The sequence below is a fragment of the Vicugna pacos genome, chromosome 5 (assembly GCF_048564905.1).
Source record: "Vicugna pacos chromosome 5, VicPac4, whole genome shotgun sequence".
NCBI classification, from domain to species: domain Eukaryota; kingdom Metazoa; phylum Chordata; class Mammalia; order Artiodactyla; family Camelidae; genus Vicugna; species Vicugna pacos.
This window is the reverse complement of record NC_132991.1, coordinates 88,842,236-88,857,842: the sequence shown is the minus strand read 5'-3', so window position 1 is coordinate 88,857,842 and position 15,607 is coordinate 88,842,236. Positions and strand designations below refer to the sequence as shown.

Sequence of the window (15,607 nt, the reverse complement as noted above, 5' to 3'; positions counted from 1 at the left end):
ACAGGGTTGTCTGGGTGGGACACGAAATTACCTGCATTTCAGTAATGATTACACTTGGCAACGACTACATTTAGTATCAACTGTTACTATGCCTTATTCTCAGATCTCACACTTACAGAGCTGGGTCCTCAAGTGAAAGACCGCACCAGTTATCCGTGTTTAACTTCACCTTGTTCTCTCTGGCCTCTCTGGGCCTTTATGAAGCCTTATTTTAGGACCTCTGTTTTCTGCTCTCTATCCCATCATGGCATACATTTGGTAAGTATGCTCTGTCACTTTTTATCCAAGTCTTTAACAAAAATGTTCAGTTGTGCCGAGTGAAGACAAATCCACAGAAAATTTCTCTCCAGGATGGTGGCAATTCATTTTCTGTCACCTTATAAGTTATGAACTCTTCATGAATTACTACTCTGAAACCTCATCTAGTGCCTACCGTTTCACTGTTTCCATGAAAAGAGACCTGCACAATTATTCAACATCTGATACATCCACACTGTCCTAAAGGAATAATCCTAACAGCTACTGTTTACCTCAGACATACTATGTGGGGGCACCGTGAACCTGACATACTAGTATTATTACCTAGGTTTTGACAAATGAGAGGACTGCAGTTAAATCAGCAGCAGAGCTGGGAACTGAATCCAGGCAGCTGTGCCTTCAAGCCCCCTGATCTACTGGCATCTATGAGACCAGTAGGACTGACTTACTCTCAGTGAATCCATGCTGGCTATGGGTGTGTGGTTTCCTTTCCAAAATGCTCAGAAATCATCTCTTTAGCAATATTTTCTAGAACCTCACACAGATACAACTTTAAAATCCAAGTGCCATCAGCCGTTCTGGGGAATCTACCTTCTTTCCTTCTGGAAAACTGGAAATAAATTTGTTGGCCTTCTGATGCCCTTTCCCGTCTCCTTAATTCTTCAAAAAAAAAAATTCAAACAAGTATTTCGCTGCTGATTTACTATCCCAGTACCCATTCACTCGAGCTATGAATCTTGGACACATTTCAAGCAGGTAGTTTAAATTTCCTTTTAAGACTCAGCACCTGCTCCTCAGACTTGAAATCCAGGGTTATGGATGAGCTGCATTTGTTTGGAGGTTTTTGTGTGTAGAATGCATTTTCTAGGAAGGTAGCTCTGGTCACATTTTCTCAAAGGAGAGTATGAACTAAGGGTCTCTTCTCTTCCATTATAAAAATATTCTCTGCAAAGAGGAACAGCGGCAAACCAGAGAGGAGTGGTCCTCCTTCCCTCCTGTCAGCACCTTCATTGGTGCGAAGGTGAGATCATCCTTGCTGGTCCTTCTCCCTGCGCTGGGTGGCCTTTCCTGGGGTGGGGTGGGGTGGGTGTGGCTTCAGTCTATTTGATAGGTCTGTGCCTTTCCTATATCGGCTTAGTTTTGGGCTGTACTAAATTTTGTTCCTTGGAGAGCTCTCTGTTCAGGGGCCTTAGTTCCCCCTTTCTTGGTCATCAGGAGCAGCTGAGATACAGAAGCCAGGCCTGCTCCTCACTCCTCTCTGTCCCGAGCTCATCCTTAGAATCCTACACAGTTTCTAAAGCTTCCCTTCTTCAGGTGGAGAACACCTGCCTCCCTCTGCCCGGTCCCTCCTGCACTGGCTACCAAGCCCTGACAGGGCTGCTTTACTCACAGTGATCCTATCACCACCATCTTCTTGATGAGAATTTCATTCAAAGAAGCTACCCTAACTGAGATGAAATTATCAGCAAGGCCAACCAAGACTGTCAAATACTGTGAATCAATTTCTGGCACATAGTGAGCACATCTCTCTCACCTCTTAGCCAATTTTGCCATCTGTGCCAGGAGCATGTCTCCCATGTCCTTCCTCCACTGGGGCAGGTGGCCTGCCTGCATTCTCTCACACCATTGCTGCTCCCCTCTCCTCTGTCCCCACCCTCCTGCTCCCAGAGTGCTCCACTCTCGGGTCCTGGCTGGCTTTCCATCCCTTCTTGACACACGGTGCTGCTAAACCTCCCTTCATAACAGGTCTGCTGCTCCTGAATGGGGCACAGCCTTCCACCAGTATATCCTAACCCTGAGTCCCATCCCACCAAGTGCAGTGATCCCTAAGATGTTATAGTTACCACTCTACCTTACAATCTCAAATGCATTTCATTTTGCTTTGTACATCAGCATATAAATATCTGAGGTCTTACCCTAAGGCCTCTGACAACCTCTCTGATAATCCCTAGGCACCTCTTACATTATTACCTTATTCTCATTCAATGTGAAAGGTCCCCAGGCTTTCATCCTATTTTAAGAATGTTCATTCGCCCCAAGGGACAAATTTTATTCAGATGACAAGCTGTGTGCTCATTACCTCAGCAGCTCCTTATATATAAAACTGAACCCTCACAAGAAAAGTGGCCACTTCTCACTGTAACAGTGTTCATGGTTCCTGAACACAGTCATCTGCATGGTTAGTATGTTAAATTCTGATGAAACTGCAGTTCTAAATATTCACTTAGGAGGTCAGACACTTTATATAAGGGAATGTAACATATAAAGACTTGCTCTCATTGTGAAAAGCACTAATAAAGATTACTGCTTTATTTATATACCTTAAACAGCACTCAACTGTGCAACTCAAAACAAAATTGTGCACATTATACCGTGGTAACCACACCATATGTGTACTTAAATTATACAGACATACAACAGGGAGACAAGGCAGGCAGCAGCGGGAACAGTTCCAGTGACTCCGCCCCCGCCCCCCCCCACCCCTTGCGTTTAATAAACAAGCTTTGGCCTGAAGATGGGAGAGGTAAGTCCACTGCGCCCTCGAGCCTGTTCATAATAGTGAAATCCCTGTCCTGAACGTGCTTCCAGTATTTAAAGACACGCATATTCCAAATTAACACGGCCCTGAACAGAGGCCAACTGCTTTGTCTGATGCTTTATATGTTCCAATGCAGGAGAGAAATCTGATTTTTACATGTACTGTATTCTATATACCGTATTTGATTGGCAATTGAACAGAAAATTGTACTTTTGACCATATAGGACTTCGGTCTTTTAGAAAGACTTTAGAATCGACCTTTCCGACCTTTTTTAAGCTGTGACTCTACTGTGTATATCTGAGAGAGAGAGAGAGAGACAGACAGACAGACAGACAGACACACACACACACACACACACACACACACACACACACACACACACACACACACACACACACACACACACACACACACACACACACACACACACACACACACACACACACACACACACACTATAAAGTCTCCCCGCTAGAGGGCAGCCATGCACAGTCTTGGAGGGTAGAAAGTTTCGGGAAAACAACAGCACACCCATTAATCTGACTTGCATGTATTTAGAATTCTATAGTTTTTATGTTACCTTGAATGTGGCAAACGCATCTGAAGCTATGTCAAATGTTGACATTTCGACATATCTGAAGAAATCATAAAACTGTTCTGACCACAAAATGATTTTTGCAAGTGGTTCATGTCTGATGCATTCTCTTAACATTATTCCACAATTTAGAGCTATTTCTGGAGATTCATACCTGCAAAAAGAAAAAAAGATAAATATGATTGCCTTCTTCCCCAATTACTGCCTTTCAAAAACTCCAACACTGAACAGTTCCAATTTTTAGAACAGGAAGTTTCAGATGTGTCCTAACTGACCAGAGCAGGTTACAAAATGCATCCCTCTTAGAGCAGAATAGGTGCTCAGAGGACTTGACTCTAGAGGGCACACACACAATAGTTGGTGGTGACTGCTTCAAACCAAAGAAAAGTAATAGCCATGAGGATGATCATGTGAACTGAAGTCCATTACTTAAGCTAAAAGATTAAAAGAGAAGTGTTCAGGATCACACCTCCAGTAGGGTTAATTTTACATGTGGTACTCTCAACACTTCAGAAAAACCAAAAGCTGAGTCAGAAAACAATATGAAATACAAAATAGTTTCTTAAATTCATAGTACCTAAATGGGTCTATGAAATATACAGCATTTATACTTCAGTTGTTTCAAGGTAACACTCAAAATAGGCTCTTGGCAACACATAAATACCACAAAGCTGACAGCCTAGCCTTGAGGATGTCACCAAGTGCCGGGTCAGGGATGGCCCAAGGGCTCTCTCAGTGGACACAGGCGACCCCATGACATCCCTCATCAGCTCTCCAAGCACGGCCATTTTTCACACCCATCTCAACGCCTCTCGCCTCTTCCTGCCCGATGAGCAGAAAGAAAACCTCCTTCTCCCCTCAGCCTAGCAGCCTTTTCCGTTCTGACACACACCAAACCTCTCGGACTGGACTCTGCTACTCTGCTCAGAAACATCGCTCTGTTCCTCCACTTCCTTTCAAGATGCAGGCACAGGTTTAATCTCTTTCCCCACTCACAGTGTCCTCTGGTTTCCTGCCATCGACTCCATTTCCCTACATTCTACTAGGAAGGGCCTTCTCTTGGCTAAAATAAATGGTCTTTCCTCATAACACAAATTCTGCTAGTTTCCTGACATGCAGATCTTTGCTTCTCTCTCTTTAAAAAAAAGAAAGAAAAACTCTCCCAGTTCTCCTTTCTACCTCCTGACTGTTCCTATTTCTTGCCTGGCTGAGGTCTTTCCTCCGTTGCCTCTGGCCTGCTAGTGACCGGCCTTATGACCTCATGGCTCCCAGCATGACTCCTAAATTGCCCCACTCAGAGCCACCCTGAACTGTACTTAGGTGTTTTCTGTTGCTTCTGGACAACTTCAGTTAAAGTCTACCATCAACTCTCTGGGTCTAATTTGGCATCACTATTTTGTCTCAGTTACTTGTGTCTAAAACAGGTCTAACAGAACTTTCTTTGATAATGGAAATGTTCTATATCTGTGCTGTCTACTGAGCACTTGAAAATTGGCTAGTATGACTGATTGTTAAATGTTATTTGATTTAAATTAATTAAAAAAAATACCTGCATGCTGTTAGCAGGTACTGTATTGAACAGCACAGTTCTAAACCTTCCCTCTTTATCCACTCCTAATCTTCCCATCTTCAATTCACCACTACTTTTTAATACTTGAGATAACTCAGTTTCCTTTCCTTTGATCCATTCCCACTGCTGCATGAAGTCACACCTACTCATGCAAGTGCCCCCTAACCAGCATCTTTGTTCAAGCTGTTATCTTAACAGATCTACCCAACGTACAAGTGTATCAATAGCCTTTCCAGCTCAGGACCTTAAAATGATTCCTTCTTGCTAATCAAATGGACAAAATTCTGGGCTATGACTTGCAGGCTTCCCTGCAGGAGGTACTTTTCCTCTGAGAGGCACCACGAGGCCAGGGCACATTCTGATTATCTCCCTATTGTTGCTGATCACCGTGCTCATTCTGCCCCGGTACTTACTCCCTTTTTTCTGTCTATGCATATTCTAAACTATCTGGAATCTCAATCCTAAGTCCTACTCTGTTATCAACTCTTGCCTTACTGCCTAAACCCACGTTTTATCCCCTGAAATCCAATAGCACGGGTATCTAGTAGTAGCATCCTTTTGTTGTACAAATGTTCATCACAGACCCTCAACCAGATCAAAACTACATTCCTTTGTATCACTTGCAGCATGGCAGCTGGAATGCTGACTGGCTTTTAGGTGATTAGAATGTCTGCTCACAAAATGGCTGATCGCATAATTCATTTCGGTTGACCTGTAACAGGCAGGAGACTAGAGAGACGAGGGTAAGATACTTTCGTACAACAAGTAGGGCAGGTTTTGATGGCAATTTGTCAAGCTTATCTTGAATGATTAAACCACAAACCAATGAGTACAAGGCAAACAGTTATGCTGCACAACCTGTTAGCACTAGAGCGGAGAGCACATTAACATTTAAATCGCCAGTGAAAAAATCTACTGCCCACAGATGCAGACTAACACTAGCAACAAGATCATTTTCAAATGCAGGCTAATACTGGCAGCATAACCCCCCAAAATGTCTAACATCAAAGAACTTCTAACCTGGGTGGATAATCACATTGCATGAAAGTAGTTCAAACTAATTAATCAACAAAAGCAGAAAAATCTTAAAAAGGTAGCTCACAAGGCTCCTGGAAGAAATGGCTGTTTCTGGGTCTCATGCAGGAACCTGCACAAAATGAGCAAGGGACCAGACAGCAAGGAAGCTATCAAAGCCTAATGGGGTTTTGCCAAAAAGACACAGGAGCCAATCTGAAGGAGCTCCCGACAGCCCAAGACAGGGCAATTTGGACATAAAAATTTGGTCATAATGACTGTAATGGATTGAAACACATCAAATATATTTTAAAACCCCCTAAAACTTGAGTTTATAATGATGCTTCAAATAGTAATATACTCATTGCTCATCTAAGGAAGTAGCTAGGGTACCAACTGTTTATACTAAAAAAATGATAATTCAAGTGGAAAAAATCAAGCATCTATTCTGTTTTTCCTACAGCAGTCACTGATGAGGAATGAAACACATTTACTATATGGCGAATGAATAATAGAATTAGGAAATCGCCATTCTGAATCTAGGCAGTGATCCTCAGTGGGTACTGAAAACGTTTAGGTGAAGGGTCGATGGAGAACTTCATGAGAGAGAGATTAGACCGTCAACACGTGCACCCACTGACCAGTCTAAACATGACCCGAAGAAGGACAACCAGTGTTGCCCAGTAAGAAGTACACAGCCCCATTCGTGAAGAATTAATTCTTCAAAACTGAAGCCAAATCTAATCAAACCTCTAGACCTGATCACCAGTTAAAAAGAACAGAGGCTAGATAAACATGATACGTGAAACCACAGGGTGTAAATCTAAAATATATGATTTTTCTACAAAATAAATGACCCAGTTGCTTCAACAAATAAATGGTGTTAAAAGAAGAGGGCAGGAATTATTACAGATTAAAAGACACTTAAGAGTCACAGCAGCCGAATTCAGTTTGTGAAGTTGCTTGAAAACTGATTTAAACAAAGTAACCGAAAAATGACATTTTTGGTGAAAATCAAGGAAATCTGAGCACTGACTGGGTATAAGATGTGAGGTTTTTAAAATGATATTATAATTATGTTAAACAATCCTTTATGTATTATGTACTAGTGCTGCACACTGGAGTGATGTGTGTGAAGAAAACAGGAGGCAAGGAATAGACGAAACAAGAATGACAAAATGTTAGTAACTGCTGAAGCTGGGTGACAGGAGAGAAGGGTTTCTTGTATTATTCCCTCCAGTTTTATGTATATTTTCCACATTAAAAACTAAAAAGGGTTGGGGGAGGGGTTCTGTTGGATCCCAACACCAAGGGCTTCCCCATGCTTCTCACCTCCCTACGCCGAGGTTTCTGCTCTGGCCAGCTCAGTGGAGAGTCTTAAACCTTTCTTTGCATTGTATCTCAAAAGTCTGACTTTATATGATATTTAACAATGTTTTTCGTATCATACCCCTTGCTATTCTAAAGTGAAAACACAGGCAGAGTTAACTAATTTATAGATTTTAATAACCACTGCTTTCTATGGAAAAAGGAATATTGGCTTTAAAAATACACAAAGGCATCTGGAAGCTGCTCTAAGAACACCAAAATGTCAGGCTACTCACTACATGCTCACACATGCAGTGCTAGATTGAGACAACAAAAAATTAGATGCCAAAAATTCTGTATGGCAACATCTGAGGAAGCAACATAGATAGTTAGAACTAGAATGAAGGAAATAGGATGCTGGCATCCAACACACGCACTGACTCATGATTTGCCTAAACAAGTTTGAACTTGGGGGAAGTGTTAAACCACAGAGATATGAATCAGAGGGAGGCAAGCTGTGCAGCTCAGGGTAGGGGAGCAAGCTGATTCACGTCAACAGTCATGCCAGTAAAACGCTCGCCCGTCAATTTAACAGAACACACCGATGCACACCGTACCCAGAGCTAGCAACCGCTCTGGTGTGAAACAACAAGAGGCTACTCTGCCAATCAGTGAGGAGGGAGAGAGGATTTTTTTAAAGTTTCAGTTGTAAGGCTTTTTTTTAGTTTTTGTTTGTTTGTTTGTTTGTTTTGAAACTGACAGGCTACCCAAAGATAAATGCCTGCTTAGTCCAACAGTAATTCTAAGAAGATGCAGTGTGAATTACCAAATTAAGTGGGTTAGCAAATGCACACACACAGGTGCACTGCAAAGGGGACAATGCCATAAACATGACTTTGTAGACTGAAGAAGGTTAAGCTATACAGCGTCCACGCTCCACTTACTGGGCAGCCTTTACTGCCTTACAGTGTGCACATATGTCCAAATAAGATGTCTTTAACTATAAGATTTAACTGGTATTTCATATAATTAAGGTTTTTACATCTTAGAGTGGTGAAAAAAGGCCACAAAGGACTTACGTCTTTCTTCAGTCATGCATGATTTGAGAATTTAAAGCATCACAATTCACCTAACTTTAAAACCCCACGGGCATTTTCAAATTCAATTTAGCTCACAGGTTGAATTTTAAGGACAGAAATGTGTTCAAGATCTATGGAAAAATGAGCTGCTCAAACTACAGAGAAAATGCTTTCCCACATTTACCATACTGTTTTTGCCCAAGACCATCTTCCCTTTGTATTTTTCAAGTCAAAAATGCAAATTTTATTACATTATACATACCCTTTCAATAACATGAACAAAATATTCTGCTGGGTGCAGATGTATTCAACAGTAGGTGTTCTTGTACCAATTTGTCTTCTGAGAATATTGTTGAAAATTTGAGCCACATCTTTTTTGCCCTATTAGGAAGATAAAAATATTTACCTGACTAAGTATCAAAATGCCCATCCACTCTCCCAAATAAACTAAAATCAAGGCACTGCATATTTATAATTATGACTGAATATCTTAGTTTAAAATGTTCATAGACATTAAAGTTTCTTATTTTATTTCCTTTATAATTCCAAATTCTAACTTTTAATAGTAAAATATTTTTGACATGAATAATGTGTTGACAAAGTGAAATCTTACTTCATATAATTTGAAGCATTTCTAACTCTTAGAATCATGCTGACTCAGATATGAAAAAACAAAACATTGCTATATGCTTACATTGTTCAGCGGTCTGATTCCCACCCAAATGGAACAAGAAGCTTCAAGTAGGATGCTCATACTGTAAACAATACAGATAGCCTCCTTTTATAGTGGTAGAAGGAGAAACTATACTCTGCTAGTATAAGAAAAGTGAAAGAATTCTCAAAGAAGTTAAGCTTTAATGGTAAGTAGATATATCCTATTAAACTAGCTCTACTTGGGAAAAGCTTTACATGGATTAATAACGAAGGTACTAAGTGTCACATGATGCAATAGTTTAGAGATCAGAATTATACCACTGTATTTTACTAAACAAAATAGCGCGATGTTAACGCTATATGGTGAATCTTATAATGAGAAAGCTGCACAAGAATCAACAAACAGAGAAGCAGACTCCAAGAGATGTTTCAGAGCAGCCACCTGCTGTGAGGCTGACAAGTCTGCTGGGGAGTGAGTGAAACACTGGCTTTCCAGAGATCACCCTGGGGCCTGTGCTAGGTCTGGAGTAGTAACGGCAATCTCTAAGAACCAGTTTCAAGGGCACACATTTCTTTTAAATTTATGTCTCTAAAGTCCCAAGTGACTTTAAACTCGGGGTACAGGTTGGGGAGTTGGGTGGGTAGACAAAGAAGGAACTGGATGTTCCAGTGCATTCCCACCTTTGCAGCAGAAATAAAAACTGTTGTTGGAATTTGATACTCCATTAAAAATACATGAAACCAGCTATGTAAGTGGAAATATCATAGTTGTATCTGTTCTAAAGGACAGAAATACATTTTTATTCTTTTTTATTATCTACAGGTAATATACTCAAGTAGCCTATGAACCACACCTTCCCATCCTTCTCCAAAGTCAAATCTGTCTCTAAGTCTGTCATTTCCCCCCCTGGTTTTTCAAACACCTGCATAGATATCCAATCCCTCAGAATGATAAACAAAGCACACCTACGACAAAGAGTCAAAGAGGAGACTGCTCATGACCACGCCAGAAACCTTCATTACACGCTTCTCAGAACGGTATCAAGGGCCATTCTTCTCACTATTAAATTCACTGAATATCTAACCATCAGATCTGGTATGATCTGGCTGTATAAGCCTGGGAAAGGATCTCAGATGCCTGCCAGGGCTGGTCAGAAAATGCAAACGAGTGCAGCAGGCCCTGAGGTAGAAGAGCAAGCTGTGCTGCCTGCAGCAAACCCAAGTGCGGATGCCTCCGGCGTGGCAGGCGGAGGGGGCCGTGCAGGACCACGCGCCCAGTGCTGCCAAAAGTTCAACAGAAGCCAGAAATTCAAAATTGTGTATACAATCTCCTCTGTCAGTTTAAGTTACCCTAATTTAAATATTTAAAAGCAGTGCCAAACAAACAAAACACCTATAATCTCTGCTGTAGTAAGTTCTCAACAAGTTAAAAAAATTAGGCATAACTAGATGTTCTCTAAGATCTCATCTATCTCAAAAACTCTATGCTTCTTTAGACTGTTTATTCCTTGAGAGCCAAAGATCAGTGAATTACGTAAAACAGCAGCTGTATATTAAGTACAACCTAAATGAAAGGGCATAACGAATACCTAAGAAACCTCACATACAATGTAGTGAAACAGGGGGGTAGCGGGGGGAACCTGGCCTAAGCCCGAGACACCCTTGAGCTCCTGCCCTGGCCCCGCTAATTAGGCAGACAGCCTGGGCGTGCTTGCAGGGCAGTTCCCCTGAGCCAAGAGCCCAACAGGAATCGTAAGGAGTTTCAAAGGAGAGAACACACGGAAAAGAACTATAAAAATTGACTTCTTACCTCGAAGTCAATAAGCTGTAAGTCAGCTACCAGGGTGCTAAGGAGGCCACTGTTATACAGCTCCTGAGCGAGCTGTGCCACTGCTTCTGTCTGCGGCTCCTTTTCATTTGTGCCGTACAGAATTTCTTTCATGGCAACCAGATTTTTGGAAACTTCTTCTGTAGCCTGATTTTGTAGGAGAGGAGAAAAATAATTCATTTAAACAAACATAAACAGCATATGTACATTTGCTAAATACCGTCCCCATATATTATGTACCCACAGATTTTTGTACAAGAGAGTGGGAAAGCCCCATCCTTAACTTCAGGAGTCAAACACTGAGTGTGTGTGTGTGTGTGTGTGTGCGCGTGCGTGTGCACGTGCGCCCATGTAGGAAAATATATGAAACAATGAATTTTAAACATGAAACTTCAGGCAGCAAGGGACAGCGAGCCCTGAAAGAAGGGAAACAAGTGAAGTGAACCTCACAACTGCCCTGGCTTATTACCCAGACAGAATCTCTAGGCCATATCACAGGAAGGGAAAGACAGGCAGAACAGGCAATCTCCTCATGAGGAAACCGAGCTCGGCATCTACGGAGGCCAAGGGGACGTGCTAGTTCCGCAGCGCAAAGTACCAGAAAGCAGAGAGAGGCACTGAACAGGTGTTAGAGACCTGCAAAGACGCACTTGCTTCTCCAGCCGAGTACTGATAAGCACATGCACACGAGGAAAGCACCCCAGGCCGGGGAACAGAGCCATGGAGCTCACACAAGGCTCACATCAACCTGATGGGAAACCTCATATTCACAGGCAGCAAGCAGAGCTCTCAAAGGGATTTGTCTCTGCTGTTATAAAAAATTAGTCCTGGACTACTTTCTGCTCTAGTCCTGCCAAACAATGAAAAGCAAGCCTAGAAAGAATTGAAACTGGAAAACACAACCATTACGGGGGAGAAGAACCAATCAATAGAAATAGCCCTGCAAAGTGACACAGATGGTAGAAATTAAATAAGGACATTGAAAGTTACCATAACTACTGTCAATATATTCAGGGCAAAAAACGAGCATGTTAAGTAAAGGTAAGGAAGACATAAAAAAAAAAAAAGACCAAAATCAAACACTTAAAAACAAAAATTACCGTATCACCTCACACCAGTTAAAACATCCATCATCGAAAAGTCTACAAATAATAAATGCTGGAGAGGGTGTGGAGAAAGGGAACCCTCCCACACTCTTGGTGGGAATGTAAATTGGTGCAGCCACTATGGAGAATAATATGGACGTTCCTTAAAACACTAAAAAATAGAGTTACCATATGATCCAGCAATCCCACTCCTGGGCATGTATCTGAACAAAACTAATTCAAAAAGATACATGCACCCCGGTGTTCAACAGAAGCACTATTTACAACAGCTAAGACATGGAAACAACCTAAATGTTCATCAACAGATGAATGGATAAAAAAGATGTGGTGTGTATACACACACACACACATATACACACAATGGAATATTACTCAGCCATAAAAATGAATGAAATAATGCCATTTGCAGCAACATGGATGGACCTAGAGATTATCATACTAAGTGAAGGAAGTCAGACAGGGAAAAATAAATATCATATAATATCACTCATATGTGGAATCTGAAAAAAATGATACAGATGAACTTATTTACAAAACAGAAATAGACTCAAAGACATAGAAAAAAACTAACGGTTACTAAAGGTGGGGGTGGAGGGATAAATTAGGAATTTGGGATTAACAGATACTACTATATATAAAATAGATAAACAACAAGGCTCTAAGGACAGGGAACCATATTCCATACCTTGTAATAACCTATAATGGAAAAGAATCTGAAAAGTAATAGATACGTATATGTATAACTGAATCATTTTGTTGTACACCTGAAACACTGTAAACAAGTCTACTTCAATAAAAAAAATAAAAACTACAGGGTCTGAAACAAAAATGACACTGGATGGGATTAACAGATTAGACATTATGGAAGAAACGGTTAGTAAATATGAAGACAGAGCAGTAAAAGCTATCCAAAATGAAACACACAAGGGGGGGGGAAGAGCACATCAGGATACTGGCTGTGTAACTGTAGTCTACCATATGTGTAACTACAGTCCACAAAGGAGGGGGAAGGCAGACAAAACATACGAAGACATAACAACTGAAAAATTTCCAAATTTGATGGAAACCGTAATCCCATTGAGGCAAGAAGTTTAAAAAAAATTCTAAGCACAAGAAACAGGGAGAAAACTATGTCAAGGCATGGAAAAATCAAATTGCTTAAGTTCAATAAAGAGAAAAACTTATGGCAATTAGAGGGAAAAAAAATTTACAAAGAATCAAAAAATGACAACAGGCTTCCTGACAGAAATGATGCAAGTCAAAAAATAGTGGAAGAACATCATTAAAGTCTGGGGAAAAACAAAACTAAACTGTCATTGTAGAATCCTACAACCCACTGTAAAAATATCATTCAAAAATGAAGATGAAATAAGAGTTTTTGAGACATAGAAAAGCTGGAAGATTTTGTCACTAGCAGACCTGTGTTATAGGAAATGTTTAAGGAAGTCCTACAGGCAGGAGATTCAAGGTGAGAACCTGTATATACAGAAAAGAAGGAAGAACACTGGAGATAGTAATGCAAATAAATATAAAAGATTTTCCTAGTATTTAAAAATAATTGGCTGTTTAAGTAACTGTATTCTGGGGTTATGACATATGTAGACCAAGAATATGTGGCAACAGTAACTCAAAGGGAGGTTAGTGTTGTAAGGTTTTTTTATGTGAAGCAGTATCTATTTCTTGAAGACAAACTAAAAGTTAAATGCATACACTGTAAATCTTAAAAGAACCACTATAAAACAAAACAGTTACAGCCAATACACAGAAAAAGCAGGTTATTAAATGTATATGAAAAATATAAAGGCTATAAAAAGCTAAATAAACGGAAGTATTTATGACCAGAAATATACCTCAGGGAGATTACTTAACACAGAGTCAGAGGACAGCAACGCTTATGCTACCTAAAGAATCATCTAGGTCCACGGTGTTCCCTTTTACAACCTCATAATCCTCTTACCAAATGGTCACATTGCTTCACTTTAAATATTTCCAGGGTCCAGTAATGAGTATGAACAGATTTTAGAATCAGACAACTGTTAGAAAATGTTATAGTGAGACAAACATTGCCTCACCATAGTGTCTGCTGGTCCTGGGCCTGCAATGCAGATAAGCCAGTCTCCTAACGTCTCCTCCACATAAAGGCTCCTCACTGAAAACAGCTTGTCTGTCTTCCCCAAATAGTCTTCTCCAAAAACCTCCGCTCAGCTTCTTTAACTGTCCTCCTTATTAAAGGCAGGACTAACATTTCAACTCTATCCAGATGGAATGATGCAGAAGACACCAGACAGCCACTTTCCTGCAAACGCTGCAAATGTCATTGTAGCTCAAGACCGCCATGAAGATTTTCTGCAGTTATATCACATAATTCGTTCAAAGCCAGATCTTTGAATAACACTGCAATGATGGCTTTAATACTTCTCACTATTTAACTTAATCTCATTAACAGCCCATCATTCAACATTGTGGAAGTATTTCTGAATTCTGAAGGACATCCAGTATGCCAGCTATAGCTCTCATTTGTATTAACTGAAAATCTGATAGGTAGGTATGTCTCCCATGCCTCAATCCCTAACCAAAATACTGAAAAGGAAGTAGATATGAATGGAGCCTTTGAATCATCACCCTCTTTTCAGCAACAATCGGCTAATAATCTTTTGGGTGTGGTTGCTCAGCCACTTATATCTATACTTATTTCCAAATCATATTCAAAAGGCTTTTTGCTAACTACTCTGATTAAAATATGAATATACTATTTCCTCCATATTTCCTGAATAAGAGGACATGAAATAAAGTTACTTTGGTATGACTTCTTTACTAAGTCTTTGCTGGTTTCTATTGACTACTGCTTTCTTTTCTAAATGCTTATAGATTATCCTCCTACTAATCCCATCATGAAACCTTATTCAGTATCAATATTAAGCAGAATTCTTTACCTTTTCCAGTCTGTTGTTACTACTCTATTCTGTTAATGCCTTAGATTTCAGACAGCAGTCTGTCATCATCCCATATATAAATCTTAAGTATCTCAGCATGTACTTTTTCTGAGCCAGGTGATAAAAATCACTTATTAGCAGTAAATGTTCTTTTATAATCTAATTACATGTGTTGCCTTTTCAATTTCATTGTATTAGTCTTCATTCTTAAGACGATTCTCTTTGACAGGGAAGAATCTGGCAATTAGTAGGTTTTCTGAGTATATTATCTGTGGATTTTATTCAGTGACCCTACGTAGTAGACCTCAGCCCCCTTTGCTTCTTTGACTAGATCAAAGTTTGGGGGCTTTTAACAACCCTTCATGTGCCTGAGTTTTATATTCTGCTTTGAAATCATGATATGATTTTGAATCTGAATTCAGACCATACTCTATGCTTTCTGACAGCAAAAGATGGGTAAGAAGTGGGGGTGTATTTTAAGGCATGGGGTTTGTTTCTGAGGTGATGAAATTTCTAAAATTGACCACGGTTGTGGTTGCACATTATCTGTGAATAAACTAAAAACCACTGAATGGTAGACTTTGGGTGGGTGAATTGCATGATGTGCAAGTTATATTGCAATAAAGCTGTTTTTGAAAAACAGAGGAGAGAAGCAAGGAAACAGAAAGCTAGTTAAGGGATTTCTGAGATTAAAGACGCCCTGGATTCACACGTAAAGCTCT

At 40.3% G+C, this 15,607-nt stretch overlaps 1 protein-coding gene across 2 annotated transcripts in view; it reads right to left on the bottom strand.

Annotated features, from left to right (window-relative positions):
* Positions 1-15,607, bottom strand: part of CAB39 (calcium binding protein 39) — an 81,116-nt gene that overhangs the window by 13,169 nt on the left and 52,340 nt on the right. For both annotated transcript variants that reach the window (XM_072961833.1, XM_072961834.1), the window contains exons 3-5: positions 10,829-10,993; positions 8,627-8,745; positions 3,379-3,547 (exon numbers count right to left, since the gene is read on the bottom strand). In XM_072961833.1, the coding sequence (XP_072817934.1) occupies positions 3,379-3,547; positions 8,627-8,745; positions 10,829-10,993 (453 nt within the window). The remainder of the gene's footprint in view (positions 1-3,378; positions 3,548-8,626; positions 8,746-10,828; positions 10,994-15,607) is intronic.